At 46.2% G+C, this 24334-nt stretch overlaps 1 protein-coding gene across 1 annotated transcript in view; it reads left to right on the plus strand.

Annotated features, from left to right (window-relative positions):
- Positions 1–24334, plus strand: part of PARN (poly(A)-specific ribonuclease) — a 50123-nt gene that overhangs the window by 6765 nt on the left and 19024 nt on the right. The window contains exons 2-21 of the mRNA XM_033166891.1: positions 1934–2011; positions 2900–2979; positions 3903–3970; positions 4068–4149; positions 4360–4420; positions 5943–6108; positions 7297–7362; positions 7631–7669; positions 8272–8314; positions 9735–9815; positions 10286–10342; positions 11812–11889; positions 12814–12857; positions 14137–14179; positions 15172–15247; positions 15848–15958; positions 16059–16128; positions 17545–17600; positions 18028–18114; positions 20844–20918. Of these exons, the coding sequence (XP_033022782.1) occupies positions 1934–2011; positions 2900–2979; positions 3903–3970; positions 4068–4149; positions 4360–4420; positions 5943–6108; positions 7297–7362; positions 7631–7669; positions 8272–8314; positions 9735–9815; positions 10286–10342; positions 11812–11889; positions 12814–12857; positions 14137–14179; positions 15172–15247; positions 15848–15958; positions 16059–16128; positions 17545–17600; positions 18028–18114; positions 20844–20918 (1461 nt within the window). The remainder of the gene's footprint in view (positions 1–1933; positions 2012–2899; positions 2980–3902; positions 3971–4067; positions 4150–4359; positions 4421–5942; positions 6109–7296; positions 7363–7630; positions 7670–8271; positions 8315–9734; positions 9816–10285; positions 10343–11811; positions 11890–12813; positions 12858–14136; positions 14180–15171; positions 15248–15847; positions 15959–16058; positions 16129–17544; positions 17601–18027; positions 18115–20843; positions 20919–24334) is intronic.

The raw sequence follows: 24334 nt of genomic DNA on the forward strand, positions 1-24334 counted from the left end.
ACAGTCCCAAAAGTAAACACCAGGTGGCCTGCAGCTAGCTTCTGAGAACAAAGAGGCTGCTGAGCCAGGAATCCACAACAGTCCAGTAATCCAACTTTTAGGCAAGAGTTCGGATTTTTCAAAAGTTATAAGTTCCTTAAAGCCAAGAAGAGTCTATTTTAAATAGCCCAAGTCAGTATCTGTTTCTCACTTGCAATGTAACCACCAAGTCTATAAAATAGCTTGTATCTGGCTGCAAAAGAGTCAAAGTATCTCCACTGGTAAACAGTCACTGTAACACTGGAACACCAACAAAGAAAAAATGGCAACAATATATTGCAGCCCGCTACTGACCCGGAATCCTAGTCCAGAGGGGGAGCGGTGTCTTCTTTTGCCATATCAGCTACTTTTAAGTCTTTAAACAACCTTTAAACAACTTTTAAGTAACTTTTAAAAAGTTTGGCAGAGTTCGCAAAACTTTCCCGTTAGCCGCGGCTTTGATCTTTTAGCGCTACCAAGCTCGCGCAAACAGTTCAAAGGGAACAGGCTTCCTTTTGAAGTTTCCTCTGCAAGCAGTGCTCTTTAAACTTGTAAAATAATCCAGTATTTTGACTTACAGAGTTTCTTTGGAAGTTTCTATGTAGGAAGTGCCGGGTGCTCAAGTCTGGCGGGATCGCTGCTTTGATCCTCCGCAGGCAGTCGCTTCTTCAGTCCCGTGCTGGGGCTCCGCTCGCCCGATTTTCCCCCTTACGAGGGTAAATCAGGAGCGGAGACAGCACGTCTGGGACCCACGAAGCCGTCGGTCCACGGGACGCTCTTCCCGTGGCTTTAAGGGACCCGTGGCGCAGGCACGGAGCTCCCTATCGCCTAACGGAGGACGGAGCCGTCGGACTCCCGTCCGCCATTGACTCGGCACCTAACCGGAAGTCCGAAATAAAACCATTCATTAACAGATACATTTCTAGTCTTCCAACGACCATTTTTGCCATACAGTTCTAATTGTATTCTAATTTAAAAAATGAAGAATAAATTCTCCTTCCTATATAGAAGCATCTTGCACACAGGGACAGAAGCCTTGGGTATGTGTGGCGTTCCCATTTACTTCATAATCTCTGGTAAAATTTACATGGTTCATAGGGCAGTCGTCTCAGCTTCACCCATGTGTCTCCTCCCCCTTCAAAAGGGCATAGACGTAGAGCACAGGTGCACTTTGTAATTCTTAATTAAAGCAAACAAATGGAGGTGGCATTGGTAAATGGAACATGTTTCTACCTACCACCCCCAGACCTGCTCCGTCAGAGTCCTGCAGGGAGTGTTTGGGCTGTGTGAATATAAAAATGCAAGAAGAGGCTATGAATCAGGCAAGTGGCCCATCTAGTCCAGCATCCTTGCTTCGTCTGATGGTAGAGATAGAACATAGCCATCAGGATTAGTAGCCACTGAATTGCAAGGGATTTATTTTCATCCTATCGGCATCACCCAGATACATTTCTTTGTGAAATGGAAAAGGTTTTGTCATTTTCACTATGGAGTAGAAGTGTCTTTTTTAAAAATATGTGTGTGGAGGAAATGATGATGGGGCAGATAAGAAGCTAATTCAGGAGGTGTGGCATTGCGCGCTGTCAAATTGTCCCCAGTCATATCACGATGGACTCTGGTCCTGGAACATCTGGTGTAGGCAAAGATGGTCCCTGCACTGTCTGCTCCACAGTGGAATGGGAGTGCTGATATTTAAAGCGGCTAGAACATAATTCGACAATGGTGGTAATACATATTAACTGCAACCCAGGAAAATGCCTAGGTGATCCTTAATGTGCTTGGTTAATGTGTTATTTCGATTACAGAGCTGTGGATGATTCTTCAGAGGTAGAGGGGCAACCATGTGGGTTTTGCCCACTTTTGCTTCTTGACATGGTCTGTTTCTCTCTTCCCCCCCCCTCTCTCTGGCCTACAGATTTTAAGGACAACCTCAGCAAAGTTTATGAAGCTATTGAAGATGCAGACTTCTTGGCTATCGATGGAGAGTTTTCAGGTACGGTGTATTTCATGGAATTCTCTCTTATAATGTAAAGATCTGAATTTGCAGCTCCTTGCGGATCGCTGTTCTGGTATATTGTCGCTTATTGATTATGGGGAGGCTGAAGGGATATTGGTAAAAGCTGATCATGGGATGCTCCCACACTTCCTGTGTTCTGTCTCTTGGGTGTAACAGAGAAATAATACAATGTGGTACATTTTTAGAGAGGGTGGGAAAGGAATGAGGGACATGGGAATTTCTTTTTTTTTTTTTAAAAAAAAGAAGTGTTTATTGATTTATAGGCATTTGTAGCCCACCCTTCACCATATGGTCTCAGAGTGGGTTATATGTTTCAATTGTTGGAAGCTGTATGCTTCTGAATACCAATAACTGGAAATCACAGTAGGGGAGAGTGCTGTTGCGCTCAGCTACTGCTTGCATGCTTCCCATAGGCATCTGGTTGGCCACTATGAGAACAGGATGCTGGACTAGTTGGACCATTGGCCTGATCCAGCAGGCTCTTCATATGTTCTTGCATCTTCCAACCCCCAAAGGCCTCTGCAGAAAGGCCTGACATCAAAACGTATACAGTGATGAGGCCAAATGTACTTGTGGGTGGGCATCCTATAATCCGGGGCCACCACAAAAAAGGTCCTGTCATGTAGTGCTGCCCCGTGAGCTTCACAGGACAGCAAAACTCCCAGTAGCATCTTCCCTGCAAATCTCAAAACTTGGGTGGGTCTATATGGTATGTGGTACTCCTTGAGATACTTGGGGCCCAAATAATAATTTAGGGTGTGATTTAAGCATGCGCTGCAATCATTACAGATTAAATTTGTAATCCCATAGCTGCTCTAATGCATCCCTAAGAGGCTTGTTCAAACAACTTTTTATACTTGTTAGGAATTAGTGATGGACCATCTGTTAGCGCATTAACGAATGGCTTCGACACACCTGAAGAAAGGTATCAAAAACTTAAAAAGGTAAAAATCTTAAATCATTCCATTACAGTGCTTTGTCGATGAAATATTTTGGACACGGGATTGTCACATCTGTGTGCCAGACAGATTTCTGTTGCTAAGTACAGCGCTGCGAGGAAACATTTTCAATAAATAAAAATTCGATGTTGCAAACCAGGCATAAAATGGAAGACTTTCTTCTGTGAATAATAGTCCTTTTTGGGCCGCAAGCTTTTACTGGGTCAGGTAGAAGGGTTGGTCTTGCTACAATCCTGTGCACGTTTACTTGGGAGTAAGCTCCCTTGAACACAGTGGGACTTGCACAGAAGTGAGTAAATGTGTAAACTTGTGAGGGGGTCCCCCCCCTCAGATATTTTATTGGAGGGCCCAAAGGAACGTGGGCCCCTAGGTGTTGGCCCCTGTGGTAGTGCTGTTGCAATCAGGTCCTGCTTGCAGGCTTCTGATTGATCACTGAGAACAGCAGGCTCTTTCTGCATTCTAATGTGTGCATTTAGTAGGTTCTCCCATGGTTTCTTTAATTAGAAAATAAATGTCCTAAATTACTGTACTCTTTCCCTTCCTCCACATCTTTCAAGAGTTTGAGATATTTCTGCTGTGCATTGTTTATATTCTGCTTAGAAACATCCTGGGGTTTTGTTTTTTCTAGGGACCCACAATATGGTCCTCCAGGTTTTGTTGGTCAGCATCTCTGACCAGTGGCCTTGTTGGCTGAGACTCAAGGGAGCCAACAGCATCTGGAGGGCGTTGCATTGAATACTCTGGAGAAATTCGTGATTACTTCACGTGTTCATGTACAAAGTGCCCGAATTCGGTGGGAAATGTAGTTTAGTGACCCTTTTAAGTTTCTCTCTGCTCTGGGATTCCTGCGGCTCCTCTGAATGAATGACCTGGCTGTTTAGATCTTATTTTTGTCTTGTCACCTCCAGCATTCCATGGATTTCTTGCTGTTCCAGTTTGGCCTTTGCACTTTTAAATACGATCTCACAGAATCTAAGTACGTCGCTTTCTTGACTTGTTGATACTTTTAAAGCTTAGCCTGTTGATAGAGACAGCCCCATCGACTGACCTCCCAAATCCTTTACCTTTCCTAGGTACGTTATAAAATCGTTTAATTTCTACATCTTCCCCAAACCTTTCAATAGAACGTCGCCAGATGTGAAGTTTGTCTGTCAGGTTAGTGAAAAGATCGCTTCATACGTTTTTCCGTTTCCCCCTTCCTTCTGATGCTGTAATGCTGCCTCTCTGGGGTTGGGTGAAATTCAAAGCAAAACTTTGCTCTGGAGGCCCATGTTTTGCGTTCTTTGCCACTTAACAAAAAAGTGAACTTTCACTGGATTCAAGTAATGCGTTCGCCTGAAAGCTTTTTCTTGTTTTCTCTTCCAGAGTTCAAGTATAGACTTTTTAGCAAACCAGGGATTTGATTTTAATAAAGTTTTTCGCAATGGTAAGTTTCGTTTTGCAACCTGCCATAAAGTGTATAGTCTCATAATCCGGATGTTTCCATAGCTATAACTTCTACTTCCATCTCCCCATTAATGCATCATCTCAATTGCTGTGAGTTTCTTCAGGATATTTGCCCAGCAAATGAACTGCTTCTAAAGCACCTGTAGAATTGCTGCTTCCACCTTCTTTATGCATCTGTAACAATGGCTGTATACTGAAACAATGATTGGGCTTGTGTGTTAACGCAAAGCCATTGTTTACAGTGCTATATGCATGAATAGGAAGGATCCTGAACAAAGCTTCCTCACTCCCACATGGCCAGGGAGACTTTGCTAGTGTTTACTTCATTTCCCCTAATCAGAGTTTGTTGTTAGAATCATAGATTTTGGTTTAGAACTAGGTAAAGGTAAAGGGACCCCTGACCATTAGTCCAGTCGCAGACGACTGGGGTTGTGGCACTCATCTCGCTTTACTGTCTGAGGGAGCCGGCGTTTGTCCACAGACAGTTTTTCCGGGTCATGTGGCCAGCATGGCAATGCCGCTTCTGGCGAACCAGAGCAGCGTACAGAAATGCCGTTTACCTTCCCGCCGGAGCGGTACCTATTTATCTACTTGCGCTTTGACGTGCTTTCGAACTGCTAGGTGGACAGGAGCTGGGACCAAGCAACGGGAGCTCACCCCGTCTCAGGGATTCGAACCGCCGACCTTCCGATCAGCAAGCCCAAGAGGCTCGGTGGTTTAACCTACAGCGCCACCTGCGTCCCTCGGTTTAGAACTACCTCTGGTCAATTTCTCACCAAGCCAGCTTTAAACCATGAAGCCGGCTTGTTGAGAGACTGACCTGATTTATTTATTTTCCACCCAGTCTCTGGTTCCTATAAAATGACACAAACCAGGGTTAGGAGAAACTGGAAGTAAGTTGTTCTCACCATGTGGAAAGAAGTTGGGGAGGGGGGGAGTGTGTATATAAGCCCAAGTTTTCATTCAGGATCTTTCCTGCTTGTGTGTGTAACACTAAACAATGGTTTAGCATTGCCTTTCCCAAGCTGATGCCCTCCAGATGTTTGCTTGTTTAATATTACATATATACTCCCACCTTTCCTCCGTAGAGCTCCCAAGTGGCACAAATGGCTCCCCTCCTCTCCGTTTTATCCTGAGAACGACCCTGTAAGGTAGACCAGGTTGGGAGATGCTGGCTTGCCCAAGGTCACCTGGTGGGGATTTAAACCTTGGTCTCCCAGGTCTAAAGTCCAACCACTACATAATATAATAACAATAAACTTTTATTTATATCCCGCCCTCCCCGGCCAAAGTCAGGCTCAGGGCGGCTGACATCAAATATATAACATTAGTATAAAATCAAACAATAATCTGGAAGGTGTCAGGTTGGGAAAGGTTTACCGGTCTTGTCCGTTCCCAAGTTCCCAAGGTCCGTTCACCCGATTTCTCTCTCTTCCTCTCTCTCTCGCTCTCACACACGCTTTGGGCCACAAAAAGCATCACCATTTCTCTCTCTTTTTAAGGAATCCCTTATTTAAATCAAGAGGAGGAAAGGCAGCTACGGGAGCAATATGACGAAAGGCGGTCCCAAGCCAACGGAGTGGGGGCCTTGTCGTACGTGTCCCCCAATGCCTCCAAGTGCCCTGTGACCATTCCAGAGGACCAGAAGAAGTTCATTGAGAAAGTGGTGTAAGTGGAAAAAGCGATGCTCAAAAGCAGGCATAGGCAAACTCGGCCCTCCAGATGTTTTTGGCCTACAACTCCCATGATCCCTAGCTAGCAGGACCAGTGGTCAGGATGATGCGAATTGTAGTCCCAAAACATCTGGAGGGCCGAGTTTGCCTATGCCTGCTCAGAAGTTTTGATGTCCTCAGTAACTTCTCTATTTTGAAAATGATTTAGAGCAGTGATTTTCTGAACTAAGCTGTGTTTCTTTTTAGGGGCTGAATTAATTTATACCAGGATATATATATGTTGGTGGTGTGGTGTGGTGTGGTGTGGTGTGTGTGTGTGTGTGTGTTTTTGCATGTATTCCCTCCCTCCCTCTGTCTCTCTCCACTTTCAAGTCAAGTTTTACTGACTAGTTCTCTGATGTTCTGAAACATAGAGCTGTGGTTCCCAACGTGGGGCACACGCCCCACAGGGGTACAATTTGATTTTTATGGGGAGGCAATTCAAGAATGAGTTAGACCAAGTTAATGGCCTCCACATGAATAGGAGTTCACTTCTTGAATAAGAAGAAATAATTATATGTCACGGGGGGAGCATCAGGATTTTAGAGATGCTTAGGTGGGGCATGGCCAAAAAAAGGCTGGGAACCACTGCTGCAGAGAGAGGAGCCAAGCTTTGCATGCTGGAGGTCCCCAGCTCAGTCCTCAGTCTCTCCACTTAAATGGGTTTGGGGTTGCATCATTGGACAATCTTCACTTGAGATCTTGGAGGGCCATTGCTAGAGTTGACTAGTGAGCTGCACTGATCAAACTTGGGACAGAGCGGCTAACTGAATACTTTCAAACAAGACTAATGCTTCCACCAGGTGGCTTGGGACCTGGGTACCTCTCACTGCTGGACTGAAAACTCCCATCGTCCTCAGCCATCATGGCCAGTTGTCAGGGACAGTGGCTGAGGAAGAGGACTTCGGGGGAGCGCGATCCCGGTGGGGTGCCATCGCGGCTGCCCCCCCGCCTGCGCTGGGTGTCACACCCCCTCAAGCGGTGTGCCACGCCCCAGGACATGCGCCAGCCCTGCCCCCGCAAGCTCTCTGCCCCCTGGTGCCAGAGCATGAAACTCCACCACTGGTCGGGGATGATGGGAGCCAGAGTCAACCGTCATCTGGTGAACGCAAATGAACCTTGCATATTTCTCTCCCCTTTTCAGAGAGAGGATAGAAGACCTCCTACAGAAGGAAGAGAGCACAAATTTGGAGCTGGAACCATGCACAGGGTCAGTTCCTCTAAAAACACAGTTGGGGTGTTGGACAGAGTTTATGGCAGGGGTGAGGAACATCTTCCCCTCAAGACTTTGCCAGGCTGTAGCCCCCAGCATCCCCAGCTGTTGGCCACGTTGGCTGAGTTTGGTGAGAGGAGTTGTACAACATTACTTGGAGTTCCCCGCCCCTGGTGCAAGGTGGGTGGTTGGAAAGAAGATAAAATAGGGAGCCAATCCTTCCTCTGGAAAGCTTAATCTCTCTTATCTCTCTTTCTCTCTCTAGATTCCAGAGGAAACTAATTTATCAGACGCTGAACTGGAAGTAGGTTTTGTGTTGCATTGCTGCTAACTGTGGCAAAAAGAGAAGGGGTTAGGACAGTGGGGAGGAACCAGATTGAATAAAAAACTGTACAGTTGTACCTTGGTTTTCAAATTTAATCAGTTGCAGGAGTCCGTTTGACTCCTGGAACAGTTCGAAAACCAAGGCGCGGCTTCTGATCGGCTGCAGGAGCGTCTGGAAGCTGATCGGAAGCTGCGTCTGACGTTCGGCTTCCGACAATCATTTGAAAACCAGAACAACCACTTCCGGGTTTCGATTGTTCAGGAGCCAAAATGTTTGAGTTCAAAGGCGTTAGGCTTCCGAGGTGTCACTATATTTGCCACCACTTTTGCAGGGTGGCACAAAGTGGTCATTTTGCGTTCGATAATCAGTAAACTCAGGAGGACTAGCACTCTGCGCAGTTCAAATGTTAAGCCCTGGTGGCCTTTGCTTTCCCACCAGGCTGTCTTTATATAGCCCTTGCCTTCGCAGGGACTCCTGATCCGGCACATTGCCTGAATTCTATCAGCTTATGCAAACCCGAACCCCCTTCCCCCCCCCAAAAAAAATATTACTCGGTCGTTAACTCTTGTCTTTCACTGTAGGTTTCCGAAAGGCATCCATGTCGAAACTCAGGAAACGGAGAAGGTGGGTAGGAACGCATTTTGAAAGCTCTCTGTTTAACGCAAACTTTGATTTGGTGAGATTTCAGTGGCGCCTGGTGCTCAGTGAGACTGACAGGTCGGAAGGCAGGGAGAGACAGCAGGATAAGACCCCATCTGCCCTGGGGGGGAGAAAGGCGAGGGCAAGGGGGGCAGGCGCAGGCAATGTCAGGGTCCGCTCCAGTTGGACTCTCCCCTCCCTCCCTCCCTCCTCCATTGCCCACCATTTTGCATGTTCTATCATTTGCCCCAGTCCTTCGAAACTGAAAGCCGCCTTGGCAGAAAGGCAGTGTGCAGTGCAATAAATAATTGGGCCTAGCCAACCGTCAGCATCCTTTTCCCTGCTGAGTTCCACAAGGGTAACATGGACACCGAGGAGGAGGAAACTGACCGACAGGGCCACCTCTAGGGTAGTTGTAGGTAAGAAGGCAGGTGTGTGTGTGTGGCGGCGGGGGGGACCAACAACAGATGGAGGCAAAGCTGAAGGAAATCATATTAGCTGTTTCTCCTGAAGAATTTGTGAGGATAGAGCAGGGGTGATCAGCATGGCACCTGGGGGTGCGACGACACCTTTGAGATCTTCACTTGGTGCTCACAAAGCCTCTGATCCCCAAACTCAAAGAATCATAGTATTGTAGTGCTGCAAGGACACCAAGGGTCATCTAGTCCCACCCCCTGCAGTGCAGGAAACTCAACTCAAGCATCCATGACAGATGGCCATCCAACCTCTGCTTAAACACCTCCAAGGAAGGAGAGTCCACCACCTCCCAAGGGAGACCGTTCCCCTGTCAGACAGCTCCTACTGTCAGAAAGTTCTTCCAGGTGTTGAGTCGGAATCTCCTTCCTTGTAACTTGAAGCCGTTGGTTCGAGTCCTACCCTCCGGAGCAGGAGAAAACTAGCTTGCCCCATCTTCCATGTGACAGCCCTTTAGATATTTGAAGATGGCTGTCATATCTCCTCCCAGTCTCCTCTTTTCCAGGCTAAACATACCCAGCTCCTTCAACCGTTCCTCATCAGGCTTGGTTTCCAGACCCTCGTAGCCTCCTTGGTTCTGAGGTGGGGAGGGTAGTTACCTCCCCCACCTTGACATGTGCATAGAGGTGAAGGAGGAAGTCAGAAAAGTGGCGTTCTTTCCCACTTCCTCTTTCACCTCTATGTGCTTTTCAAGGCTCAGATTAATTCCGCTGGATCTGAGTTTTATCTGGGCGCTTTGGAAGAGCAAAGCGTGTACATGTGCGCACTCTGTCTGTGTGGGGAACTGAGTGACCAGAGAAGTTGGCAGCCATGGCACTCGCTCACGTGTGCCCGCCAATGCCTCAAAGGTGACTGATAGCCCTAAAGCCTGTGTAGGTTTTCTGCTCCACCTTGCATCTTCCTGCAGTAATGCCCTCTTCTCCCCAACTAGAAGGAAAGATACATTATCATTAGCAAAGTGGATGAAGAGGAGCGAAAAAGGAGAGAGCAGCAGAAGCGAGTGAAGGAGCAGGTTTGTGGCTGCATCTCCTTTTCTTTTCAAACGGGATGGGGGATCTGGGTGGTTGTGGGTGCTGCTGTAGGAGAATCGCGAGGCCAAACCACTTTGGAGTGCCTAGAACTCGAAAAATTAAAATATCGTGGAAAGGTTCATTTCTTTCAGTAATTCAACTTAAAAGGTGAAACTAATATGAGATAGACTCATGACATGCAAAGCGAGGTATGTCAAGCCCAAATTAACAATTTCAGCTTTGGGGTTTTCATCAGCTGGACGCCACAATCATCACAATGATAACAAATAAAGGCTTGACATATCTCGCTTTGCATGTCATGAGTCTATCTCATATATTAAACTCCAGTAGCTAATGAAAACAATTGCTTACATAAATGGACTTTTCCACGATATTCTGATTTTTCGAGTTTCACCTGTAGCCTTGCGGCTCATTGCCCTTTTTTGCTCACGCTGGGATTTCTTGCTTGCAGGAAGAACTCAAAGACGCGGTGGGGTTTTCCCGAGTCGTTCACGCTCTTGCAAATTCCGTGAGTTTTGCTGCCTTCTCGTTTTTTGCCTCGGTGGTTGGGGTGGGGTGCAATTTCCCAACTAGCAGGTGAGAACTTTTGCTCTTGAGGATCAATTTCCCTTCTCTAGGTAGCATGTCCATCGGAGGTGAGATTTGTTGCAACAAGGCAAGGCAACACTCCTGCTATAGCTGGGGGGACCTCAAGGGCCACATTCCATTACAGGCAAACTTTGGGGGGCCACATGCCAGCGGCAGGTCCAGGTGCAGAAGTGGGCTGAGAAAATGATGCAACTCTTACTGTTGGCTACTTTCCAGCCACACAAAAAATTTACAAACACACACAAACACATCTCATTTCCTTCATAGCACGTAAGATAAATGAATGATCAAGGACCCTTTCCATCTAGGCAAAAATTACTTGAGGGTGGCTACTGAAGGATGTGGCCTGGGAAGATGAAGCAATGCCTATTTAGAGTCCCAAGGGCCAAACAGAGAGGCCTGGGGGTCCCTGGGCCTGAGATCCCTCACCTCTGAGCTGTGGAAAGTGCTTCTTAGGAAGATATGCCTAGCAGACTCCCTTTGTCTTTTAGGCATGGGACGCGGGTGGTGCTGTGGTCTAAACCACTGAGCCTCTTGGGCTTGCCGATCAGAAGGTCGGCGGTTTGAATCCCTGCGACAGGGTGAACTCCTGTTGCTCTGTCCCAGCTCCTGCAAACCTAGCAGTTTGAAAGCACGCCAGTGCAGGAAGATAAATAGGGTGGGAAGGTAAACTGCGTTTCCGTGTGCTCTGGTACTCGTCACGGTGTCCTGTTGAGCCAGAAGCAGTTTAGACCTGCTGGCCACATGACCCGGAAAGCTGTCTGTGGACAAACGCCGGCTCCCTTGGCCTGAAAGCGAGATGAGTGCCACAGCCCCATAGTTGCCTTTGACGGGACTTAACCGTCCAGGGGTCCTTTACCTTTACCTTTTTACCTTTGTCTTTTAGGCACCAGTTATATATATTTTTATTCACCTGTAAATATTTTATATTTTATTTTTATCTGCAGTATTAGGTTCATTTTTGGTTTTTTTTTTTTGCTTGTAATGTTTTTATTTTAGCAAACCACCTTGGAATCATTGATAAAAAGGGGTGGATAGAAACATTTTTAACAATTGAAATAAAGCCTCTGTTGTTTCTTAAAAGTCCTGCTGTAGTACAGTACAGTGGTACCTCGGGTTACAGACGCTTCAGGTTACAGACTCCGCTAACCCAGAAATAGTACCTCGGGTTAAGAACTTTGCTTCAGGATGAGAACAGCGGCAGCGGGAGGCCCCATTAGCTAAAGTGGTACCTCAGGTTAAGAACAGTTTCAGGTTAAGAACGGACCTCCAGAACGAATTAAGTTCTTAACCCGAGGTACTGTAGTGGTATCTTTCTCAGAGTGTCTGTGTGACCATGTGGGTGGTCTCTTAACTCATGCCTTTGGGCTTGTGAATGGTTCTCTACAGGGCAAGCTTGTGGTTGGACACAACATGTTGCTGGACGTCATGCACACCATCCACCAGTTCTACTGCCCGCTACCTGAGGTGAGTGGTCCTTGCAGTGTGGCCAACATTTCAGAAGCTGTTCTTCACTTGAACTTGTGCTGCTGTCCTTGCAAGAGAAGCCAAAGGTCTTCTTTCAGGAGTAGCCGATGTGGCCCCTTCAAGATGTTCCTGGACTACAACTCCCATCAGCCCTAGTCATGCATGGCCAGTGGCCAGAGATTATGGGAGTTGTAGTCCGAGAACACCTGGAGGAGACCACGCTGGCTTTCCCTTCTCTGTTTAGTCTAGCATCCTGCCCTCCACCGTGGGCAGCCAGAAAGCCCATCAGCAGTGAACTAAGACTACAGCCTCCTTAACTTTTGCTCCAAGTTCACTGATATTCAAAAAGTGGACTGCTTCTGAATTTAGTTTCCCGTTTTACTATCATTGATAGATCTATCCTCCCCAGGAGCTTGTCTAATGCTCTGTTAAAGCCATCTGAGCTAGGAGCCATCGCTACATCTTGTGGCAGAAGGTCCCACAAATTAACGGCATGTTGTATGAAAAAGTTATTTTTGAATCAGAGTTTTAGCTTTATGAGGAAAGGAGGAAAACGTCTCTCCCCACTTTTGGCACACCATGTTGTAACTCTCCACCTCAATTAAGTCACAATTTTCCCCCTTCTTCAAAACTAAAAGGCCCCAAATCTTGTAAATTTTCCTCACATGTGAGTTGCTCCACCTCCATTATCACTTTCGTTGTCTTTTTCTGACTTTTCCCAACCTCTGCTGTATCTTTTTTTGGAATACAGTGACCAGAACTGTACCCAAGTGTTGTTGTACACAGGTTTGTACATAGACATGATATAATATGGGCATGTTTATTTTTGATAAGCCTCTTGCGTGGAATTCACCATAAATAAGCATTGACGCATTTGTACGTCCCTCACTTTATTCCTTGTTCCTTGCTCTGTTTAAATTTTAGGATCTCAACGAGTTTAAAGAACTGGCAACATGTGTCTTTCCAAGGTAGGCTTGTTTTGCCCTGAATTAATAAGATCATTCCTAGAGGGAAACCTTTGCAAGCTATTGCCTTTGCAAAAATTTGACCCAGGGTAATATTTTCTTCCCAACAAAATGAGGCTTTATAGCAGGGATCAGCAAACTTTTTCAGCAGGAGCTGGTCCACTGTCCCTCAGACCTTGTGGGGGGCCGGACTATATTTTGAAAAAAATAATAATGAACGAATTCCTATGCCCCACAAATAACCCAGAGATGCATTTTAAATAAAAACACATATTCTACTCATGTGAAAACACCAGACAGGCCCCACAAATAACCCAGAGATGCATTTTAAATAAAAGGACACATTCTACTCATGTGAAAACACACTGATTTCTGGACCGTCCGCGGGCCGGATTGAGAAGGCGATTGGGCCGCATCCGGCCCCCGGGCCTTAGTTTGGGGACCCCTGCTTTATAGTCTAGCTTCCTGGTTTCAGGAGGGTCAGCTTACACTCTTTGGGCATTCACACCCATGCATACATCAAGATGAACTGAATTTTGTGATCGGGGACAGTGGGGTGGAATTGAGTCGCGATGATGCATGGCTCGTTCTGCTTTTGCTGCTTGGGAGCCAGGTTGGGGAACTGAAGAGTTCTCCTGGGTATGTAAGCTCAGTCCAGTGGCCAGTGGGAGTCCTGCTCTGCCCAACCTCTGGCTTCTCGGCTGTTACCCTTGATTTCCAAGACTTGGAACTTTGCAATAAAAATAAGCTATGGGTTCTGACTTCAGCTCCCAGAACCAAAAACTCATGCCTGTGTGACATAATCACAGATCCAAAGTTCTGGCAGTTGTTGGTAAGGGACGCAGGCGGCGCTGTGGTCTAAACCACTGAGCCTCTTGGGTTTGCGGAACAGAAGGTCAGCTGCTCGAATCTGTGCAACGGGGGTGAGCTCCCATTTCTCTGTCCCAGCTCTTGCCAACCTAGCAATTTGAAAGCATGCCAGTTTAAGTAGATAAAGAGGTACCGCTGTGGCAGGAAGGTAAACGGCGTTTCCGTGTACTCTGGTTTCCATCATAGTGTTCGGTTGCTCCAGAAGCGGTTTAGTCCTGCTGGCCGCATGACCCGGAAAGCTGTCTGCAGACAAATGCCAGCTCCCTCTGCCTGAAAGCGAGATGAGGGCCGCAAGCCCATAGTCGCCTTTGACTGGACTTAACTGTCCAGGGGTCCTCTGCCTTTTTAAAAAAAATTGTTGGTAATTATGGTGAAGACTTATCCTTGCTGTTTCATTTCATTTCATTTCTAGGTTACTGGACACTAAGTTGATGGCCAGCACTCAGCCATTCAAGGTAACCAGCACCTGCAATAACTAATGGGACTTTTAAAATTAAATATAGCTTTAGTTCAGCCTTCCCCAAGTTGCTTCCTCCTGGATGATTTGGGCTTCCAGTTCTGTATTACTGTGATGAAGCAAACTGTTAAAGCAATACAGCTGTACCTCATGTTGCGTTCGCTGCGGGTTGCAAACGGCGCGGGTTACGAATGCGGCAAGCCCGGAAGTGTTGCGGACTTTTCAGGGTGCGAACAGCACCCCGGAACGGATCGTGTCCGCAACCCGAGATACCACTGTGTACTGCTTTCACAGCAAAATCACCACTAGGATGTTTCTTACTCAGCATTGGCTGGGGGGGGGGGGGCAGTATCTGCTAGGCTGTGCTTACCGCTAACAATCCCCAAGAAAAAATGTAGCTATACATGCAAAATACCGGGTAGCTTCTTTTCACCAGTAAATCAGGTGAAGGATGTGGATACATTTGTGTGTCATTATTCCTCTTCCCAAGGATACAGTACTCAATTAAGTCAATGGGATTGAAAAAGACTAATAAATTAGAACAGGATTTCAACCACTCTTCCATCTAATATATATTGCACTTTTTTTTTTGCTTAATTGCATAATTGTAAAAAAAAAAATTGTATATACTTTCTTGGAGTATGATACAGTGCTGTTTTCATATTTTGGTTGTCTTGTGGTTTAGGCACCTCCTCAAAACTAGGGTTGATGTGTGTGGAAATGTTATTTATGCCTGTTTCAGTTTAGGAGCTTGCAACTACCTTTTGCCTGGTCCCATGGAATTAACTGCTGCCGTCCAGATGTTTTGGACCACAGCTTCCATCAGCCTCAGCCAGCATGGCCGCCCGAAACATCGGGTGTGTGTGTGTGTGCGCGCGCCAGGTTGGGGAAAGGCTAAAATGTTGAGTGCTTGCTCTGAACTCACTTGGATCGTGCCTGTGGGCCGAGGGAATCAACAACCGGTGGCTCACATTGATCTTTGCTTTTCAGGAAATCATTAACAACACATCCCTTGCAGAGCTGGAGAAGCGTGTAAAGGAGACTCCCTTCAGCCCTCCAAAAGTGGGTAAGGCGACAGAGGGCGTTTTGCACAGCCAGTTCTGGACTACAAGTGGAAACAGATTGATTAAAATCTAAGGAGTCCCTTCTGTGCTGGAAAACTTTCAGGGAGGAATTTAAACTATACAGAACTGGAGATCTTACTGGTCCAATATCTGTGGGCAAAAGACTCTGCAAATTTGTCTCCAGTTGCACCGGGTGCAATGATTTTTGTAGCTCTGTTGGGTCTACATTTATGTCTCTGTTGTTCTGGAACCAGGAAAATGATGAGGCTTTTTGAATGGAGACGTGTTGCTCTTTCGAACAGGGCTCCACATCCCAGTGTGGCTAAAATACCCCTCCTCCCGCTAGGATAACCTGCAGCGAGAGCCAGGTTCAAGGTTCTCGTGTAAATTTACAAGCTCCTTAACAACTTGTGTCCAGAATAACTCAAGGGCCGCCTAACCTATCCTCTTCCATCCTTGCCCGGGCACTCAGGTCTTCCATCGTATCGATACTTGCCTTTTCTGTATTGCGTTTCTTGCCTGCCACTTAAGAGGCGACTGTAGTCGAGTCCTTCATGAATGGTTTAAAGAAAGTAAAAGCAAACCATTTTTCCTTTTCCCAGAAAGCGCAGAAGGATTCCCGAGTTACGACACAGCTTCAGAGCAGCTTCACGAAGCAGGTTATGACGCTTACATCACAGGCCTGTGCTTCATCTCCATGGCCAACTTCCTAGGTACTTTTTGTCATTTTCTCCATCTTGCGCAGTCTGTTCATCCCTGCCTTTTACCAGCTGTGTCTGATTCTTGGGGGGGGGGGCATCTTCTCTTCGCTAGGTTCCTTTCTAAGCCCCCCGAAAAGTCACGTGTCTGCCAAATCAAAGCTCATCGAACCTTTTTTCAACAAGTGAGTAACCACTTTAAATTTTTCTAAAACCACGCAAAGGAGAACCCCAGCTTCTGCGTTGAACTTTAACCTATTGTTCTTTAATGCTCCCCTGGTTAAAACAATAACAATAACAACCAGAATCTGAAGAATAACATTCTGAAGAAGTGTGCATGCACACGAAAGCTCATACCAAGAACAAACTCAGTTGGTCTCTAAGGTGCTACTGGAAAGAATTTTTTATTTTGTTTTAATCAGAAAATTGGAAAATGTTTTTTTAATATAGCAGGGGTCAGCAACCTTTTTCAGCCGTGGGCCGGTCCACCGTCCCTCAGACCATGTGGTGGGCCGGACTATATTTTGAAAAAAATAATGAACGAATTCCTATGCCCCACAAATAACCCAGAGATGCATTTTAAATAAAAGGACATATTCTACTCATGTAAAAACATGCAGATTCCTGGACCGCCCGTGGGCCCGATTGAGAAGGCGATTGGGCCGCATCCGGCCCATGGGCCTTAGGTTGCCTACCCCTGGAATATAGGGAGGAAAATTGGGTTTATTTGAAAACGTCAGCAGCATCAAGATAAATTCAACAGTGTAAATAAGTTTTGATGGGTGTAATAAAGGAATACTGAATGGTTTAGTTTATATAAAATATGTGGGAATTTATGTTTTGCAAAATGAACCATGGAAAGAGAAGAAGGGAAGTCATTGATATTTTAAGTTTGTTTGAATGAATATTCTAAAATGTGGAAAAAAAATTGGGGGGGGGACCAAAACCAATAACAATTTATCATTTATATGCCACTCATCTGATGGGTTGCCCCAGCAACTCTGAGTGGCTCCCCCCCAATAAAAGTAAAAACACAATACAGCATCACACATTAAAAACTTCCCTGTACAGGGCTGGCTTCAGATGTCTTCTAAAAGTCAGATAGTTCTTTATCTCCTTGACATCTGATGGGAGGGTGTTCCACAGGGCAGGCGCCACCACCAAGAAGGCCCTCTGCCTGGTTCCCTGTAACCTCACTTCTCACAGGAAGGGAACCACCAGAAGGCCCTCGGAGCTGGACCTCAGTGTCTGGGCTGGACGATGGGGGTGGAGACACTCCTTCAGGTATACTGGGCCGAGGCCGTTTAGGGCTTTAAAGGTCAGCACCAACACTTGTAAACGTGTTGCACTTGTAAACGTGCTAGGAGCCAATGCAGTTCTTTTAGGACTGCCCTGGTCTTGTTTTGCCCCTTGGACGAAGCACACACAGAAGGGCCTCAAATGGTTATCTCAGGGTCCAGGTCAGTTCATATGGGGAGAGGCGGTCCTTGAAGTATTGGAGTCCTGAGCAGCTTTATAGGTCAAAACCAGGACTTTGAGTTGAGCTTGGAAACTGGATCGTGCAAGTGACACTCTCTCTCTCTCTCTCTTTCTCTCTTCAGACTGTTTCTGATGCGGGTGATGGACATCCCATATCTCAACTTGGAAGGACCAGACCGTAAGTGCTCTTTTCACCTTTCACGTTCCCTCTTCAGAGAATCGAACCGGTGCAGAATTTCGTCTTGCCCAGTAGTAGGCTGAGGCAGAATTTATTCCAGTGGTGGGAACCTCCAGTCTGCAGGCCTGTAGCCAAGGCCATGTTCAACAAGACATGCCCCCCTTTCCACCCCAAATGCCATATATAATGTCCAGTGTGAGAAAGTCCAAGCCCTGGCTGCTGCAGGGGAAAGATTGTGAGGGTAGTCCGAGCCCACTCCCAATTCTTCCTTTGCAAGCACAATTTGTCACTTTCTGAATTTGGTGTCTTTTTCTGTCACCCTGTGACAAAAATTGAGAACTCCGTTTTCTGCTGGAGAATCAGTAGGTTGTATTAAAAAAATGAATAAATCGCAAGCTGAAAACCTCTCCCCCCCCTTCACTTTCAGTGCAGCCAAAACGCGACCACGTTCTTTACGTTACATTTCCCAAAGAGTGGAAGACGAGTGACCTTTACCAGCTTTTCAGTGCTTTTGGTAAGTAACGTTCCCAGGCACAATTCATAGTGTTGGTGCTGATCTTTAAAGCCCTAAACTGCCTCAGACCAGTATGCCTGAAGGAGCGTCTCCACTAAGGTTACCAGATTATTTTCAATGAATCCAGGGACACTTCAACTTCCTACTAAATACAGGTGAAACTCAAAAAATTAGAATATCGTGGAAAAGTCCATTCATGTAAGCAATTGTTTTCATTAGCTACTGGAGTTTAATATATGAGATAGACTCATGACATGTAAAGCGAGATATGTCAAGCCTTTGGTTGTGACGATTATGGCGTACAGCTGATGAAAATCCCAAAGTTGAAATTGTTAAGTTGGGGTTCTCATCAGCTGTACGCCATAATCATCACAATTATAACAAATAAAGGCTTGACATATCTCACTTTGCATGTCATGAGTCTATCTCATATATTAGTTTCACCTTTTAAGTTGAATTACTGAAAGAAATTAATCTTTCCACGATACTCTAATTTTTCGGGTTTCACCTGTAGATTGATTTTGTCAGGGGACTGATTTGTAAATCCGGGGACTGTCACTGGGAAACGTGGTCTGTTCCCGGGAAACAGGGACATCTGGTAACCTTAGTCTCCACCCCCATCATTCATCCCGGACACTGAGGTCCAGCTCCAAAGGCCTTCTGGTGGTTCCCTCACTGTGAGAAGCAAAGTTACGGGGAACCAGGCAGAGGGCCTTCTCGGTAATGGTGCCCGCCCTGTGGAATGCCCTCCCACCAGATGTCAAAGAAATAAACAACTATCTGACTTTTAGAAGACATCTGAAGGCAGCCCTGTACAGGGAAGTTTTTAATATTTGATGAATAACTGTGTTTCAATATTTTTCTGGAAGCCCCCCAGTGTGGCTGGGGAAACCCAGCCAGATGGGCGGGGTATAAATAAGAAATTATTATAACAAATGAGAAGGTAGGGATGCGACTCCACTGGGGGTAGGGTGTACTTCAGGGTTTCCCAAACTTGGGTCTCCAGCTGTTGTTGGGACTACAACTCCCATCATCCCTAGCTAGCAGGACCAGTGGTCAGGGATGATGGGAATTGTAGCCCGAAAACAGCTGAAGACCCTGGTCTATGTGCAACAGGGTGTAAGATCCCTGCGGCAGGGATGGTGTCCTTCCGGTGTTCTGTACTGTGCTTGGCCCTGATGGAACCAGGTATTCAGTGATAGGTTTGGTGGCTGCCGGACTAGACATGGGAGAGAGGGCAACAGGCAAAGAACAGGCATACAGGTGAAACTCGAAAAATTAGAATATCATGGAAAGGTTCATTTCTTTCAGTAATTTAACTTAAAAGGTGAAACTAATACAGTGGTGCCTCGCTAGACGAAAATAATTCATTCTGCGAGTATTTTCGTCTAGCGATTTTTTCGTCTAGCGAAGCAGCAATGCAAACGGTGGTTTTCGCTAGACAAAAAATAATAATTTTCCGTCTTGCGAGGCAGCCCCATTGACAAATTCGTCTTGCGGGGCAGCCTTCCGCTAGACAAATGCCTTCGTCTAGCGAGTTTTTCATCTAGCGAGGCATTCGTCTAGCGGGGCACCACTGTATATGAGATAGACTCATGACATGCAAAGTGAGATATGTCAAGCCTTTATTAACAATTGCAATTTTGGGGTTTTCATCAGCTGTACGCCATAATCATCACAATGATAACAAAGGCTTGACGTATCTCGCTTTGCATGTCATGAGTCTATCTCATATATTACACTCCAGTAGCTAATGAAAACAATTGCTTACATAAATGGACTTTTCCACGATATTCTAATTTTTTGAGTTTCACCTGTACAGAGGTACCTCAGGTTACATATGCTTCAGGTTAGAGACTCCGCTAACCCAGAAATAACGCTTCAGGTTAAGAACTTTGCTTCAGGATAAGAACAGAAATTGTGCTCTGGCAGCGCAGCGGCAGGCCCCATTAGTTAAAGTGGTGCTTCAGGTTAAGAACAGTTTCAGGTTAAGAACGGACCTCCGGAAAGAAATAAGTTCTTAACCCGAGGTACCACTATATAGCTGAAGGCTAGCTTTTAGTCCTCCATATGATGCTAGACTCCCAACTCCCATCACCCCTGACTTTTGGCTGTGCTGTCTGGGGCTGATGGATGTTAGAGCCCAAAGACCCTTGGAGGGCCACAGGTTAGCCAGCCCTGATAAAGGCAAGATTATACCCTCGGCTATCAGCAGTGGCTCCATCCATTGTGCCAGGTAGGCTAAAGACACGGAGTGCAATCTTGACAGATGGGACATTTTTGGGAGGGATTTGCATACACCGAGCAGCAGAGAAGGGGCCACGCCACCTGTTTCTGTGGAAAAGGAGCCAGCTTTTCTTGACCACGTTTGCCCCATGATTGCGTCTCGTTGCTCCTCCCATCTGCCAGGTGTCAAGACACACCTGCTCTGATTTCGGAAGCGAAGGCTTTCTCCCAACACCATCAGACCTCAGGCCCTCCTGTCTCGGCCTGCCTTTTCCCATAGTGCGCTGCTTCATAGCACTCTTGACAGTCTTGATGATGGCTGAATGTAAGATGGTCTATACTAGTGTTTCTCAAACTTTAACCCCCCCTCTGTTGTTGGACTACAACTCCCATCATTCCTGACCCCTGGTCCTGCTACCTAGGGATGGTGGGAGTTGTAGTCCCAACAACAGCTGGCAACCCTGGTCTATACCCTTCCACTTCACAAACACTTTTCTTTGCAGGCAACATTCAGGTTTCCTGGATTGATGATACGTCAGCCTTTGTGTCGCTTAGCCAGCCTGAACAAGTACAGATCGGTAAGTTACACGGAGCCTCTCTGCCGAGCCAACACACAGAGGCCGGCGTTACTTCTGCAGAATCATAACCGATAGAAGGTTACATGAGGGGGGGTTCTTGTATCTATAGCCCCTTTTAGACCAGTTTTCGCCGGCCGATTGCCGCCTGCTGTTGAGTTCTTTGTGACCTCGGTTGGTTTTCTTGTTTCCTGCCAGTTGTTCTGAGGGATTGATCTCTGAGACTTGTATAGCGAGGAGGGGGGAACTGTGAGCCCCCAGATGTGGTTGGGCAACATCAGCCTTCGCCATTGCTGCCCCGTGAGTTGGAGTCGTAACACCTGGGAGGCTGCAGTTTCTCCATGCCTGTTGTATAGTTGCCTAAAGATTGTGGGTGGTTAAATGGACACATAACCAGAGGAAGGGCTCCCTGCTCACTTCTTGTTAATATTTATTTTCCTACTTGCAAAAATATTGGTGGTATTATTATTATTATTATTATTATTATTACCCTGCCTTTTTCCCTGACAGGATTCAAGCCAGCTTACAGATAAAAATAAGAACAGCTAAAAACAACTAAACATTGATAAAGTGATAACTATATACATATCTAAAAATCCATTAAAACCATGCCAGTAATCGCAATAAAAACAGCACAGCAGCAGCTCTTTCATTGAATAGCATCCCGCTCCCAAAAAAAGCCTTTTGGAACAGGAATCTGCACCGCCTTTTATTGCGGGGAAAAAATATCAGCATAAAATCCAACAGTAAAATTACATTTATAAAAACGAATGCAAAAGGCGTCGCAAATCGGTAGATCAGCTTAATTTGCTAACACAGCTGGCTCATCGGGTAACATCTGGGAGAACAGATGGTGTTTAAGCAGACATATAAATGCTAATAACACCTGGAAACGCATTCCAAGGGGCAGGAGCCGCCATGGTAAAGGCCCTGGTTTTTGTGGACTTAAGAGCTTGGGACTACTGTCTCCCCTGAGGTTTAAAGTGACTGGGAAGAAGCATAAAAGTCCAGGTGTTCCCAGAGGTAACCTGGTCCCAAGCTGTTCATAATTTTATGAAGCTCATAGCAAGACCTTAAAACAGGGCCCGGTAGCATAAAAGCAGCCAGTGATTAGCCCTGATTAAAGATGACAAGTGAACTGCTTAATATTACCGTTCTGGTTAATAAGCAAGCGTGTCTGGTTTTCTTAGTCGCTGGTAGGTGTATAAGTGCCAGGTTGCAGCAGTTGCCAGATGGTGGCTGAGGGAGAGAGGAGAGGCTGGTGACTTTGGGAAGAAGCACCAGCTGAGTGGAAGGGGAAAAAAAGGAGTTGAATTGTGATGGAGAAGGCTGCTATTCTCTGCCTGGGTGGTCCTACTGTCCCGGATCATTGTGTGTGCTGGCTGGGACTGATGGGAGTCCCTCTTGGGAGGGAGGGGGGCACCAGGTTGGGTAAGACTTTGGACTAAGAGTAGGGTCACATGGGAGATGGAGCAAGCTTGTTTTCTGCTGCTCCAAATTAAAAGGAGTTTCTGACTAAACATTGGGAAGAACTTCCTGAGAGCTAGAGCCATTTGACAGTGGAGCGGACTCTCTCAGAAGGCAGTGGAGGTTTTTAAAGCAGAGGTTGGATGGCTATCTGTCACAGATTCTTTAGTTGTGATTCCTGTATTGGACTAGATCACCCTTAGCAACGTACCTCTACGATTCTATGATTTTATGGGTTCACTCAGTCGTGAAGCTGCCTCCCTCTCAGCTGTTGTGAGAATAAAGTTACGTTGCATGATAGTGGTAGGGGTGGAGTCATGTGTGCTGCCCTGAGCTCCCCTAGAGGATGGGCAGGAGAAAAAGGCAATCGACAAGCACACGTGGAACTGCATCTGGAATCGTAAGGCTTGAGGTGTTGTCTGCAAAGGCCCGCAGCTCAGTGACAGAGCATCTGCCTTGCATGCTTCAGAAGGACCCAGGTTCAACCCCTGCAGGGAAAAGCCCTGCCTGAACCCCTGGAGAGCCACTGAGAGTCAGGAGTCGACAATACTGAGCTGAGCTGGATGAGCTGGTGTGACTCAAGTGTAAGCCAGCTGCCTCTGTGCTGTTGATACCCAGCTCTCTTCTGTATGGGTGCCTAGGGGGCAGTGGTGGACAAGCTAGAGATGGACGAAGGGAAGTTCAATCCAGACAACACAGCAGAGTTATTATTATTATTATTACTACTACCACTACTACTATTGAAAACATTTCAGTTGGAACAAAATGAAATAAAGATTAAGAGTGCGTGGAAAGAAAAAGAAAAGAAAGGTATAATATACGCAAACCATTACAATTTCATATGTGCTTGTCTAGTATATGGGTATTTAAGTGTTGTTGTTGTCCAAATACATATGTGGTTATTTATGGCATAGAGAAGTTGAAGGTGGGAGGGCTGCTCAACCTGGACTTGGTGGTCTCCCTGTTCTGGATGGGGCCATATTTCCTTTCTGACAGTTCAGAGGGCATAGCTTGTGGGTAATGTTGGGCCAGGCGCTGCTTTGCTGGTGAAGAGTGCCTTGCGCATGCTCGTTTCTACAGGGCCTGCACAATACAAATGTCCAGTCCATTGCTCCCTGCCTTAGTGGCACCATAGAATCCACTGCCTTTGGGGTGGCTGGGTGCCTCTCTGGGTGCCCACGTTCTTTTCTCTAGCCCCATCTGCACTGTACATGTAAAGCAGGATCATACCACTTTAAAAGTTTTCCTCCAAAGGATCCTGAGAAGTGTAGTTGGTTTAGGACACAGAGAGTTGTTAGGAGACCCTTATTCTTCTCGCAGAGCTACAATTCCCAGAGTTCCCTGGGATTCACTATTAAACCCCCTCCAGTTTTGATGAGGGTGAGCTTTTTAGCTGAGAAGGAGCCAGCAGGGTGTGTATTATGGCAGGTTGACCAATGGGGGGGGGATACAAAATATAAAATGCAGAATCGCAACCCCTGTCCAGCCCATTATTCTTTAAAAACAAACAACTAAGGTCTAGCAATCGTAGCAGGACTCAGGGACACAATGGCATTCAGGTATTCCCCCACTTGCTCAGTAAAAAAACGAAACAAAATAGAAAATTCTTTCCAGTAGCACCTTAGAGACCAACTGAGTTTGTTCTTGGTATGAGCTTTCGTGTGCATGCACACTTCTTCAGATACATGCAGTATCTGAAGAAGTGTGCATGCACACGAAAGCTCATCCCAAGAACAAACTCAGTTGGTCTCTAAGGTGCTACTGGAAAGAATTTTCTATTTTGTTTCGACTATGGCAGACCAACACGGCTACCCACCTGTAAGTAAAAAAACGATTTAGTCTCCTCAATGAGGCCACTCAGAAGGGCCTCTGAAGATCAACCAGGAAATGATCTCATAGAAGTTATAGTATGCATTCTTGTAACCCCCTGATGAAAACTACAGTGAAAAGAT

Source organism: Lacerta agilis, chromosome 13 (genome assembly GCF_009819535.1).
Source record: "Lacerta agilis isolate rLacAgi1 chromosome 13, rLacAgi1.pri, whole genome shotgun sequence".
NCBI lineage: Eukaryota > Metazoa > Chordata > Lepidosauria > Squamata > Lacertidae > Lacerta > Lacerta agilis.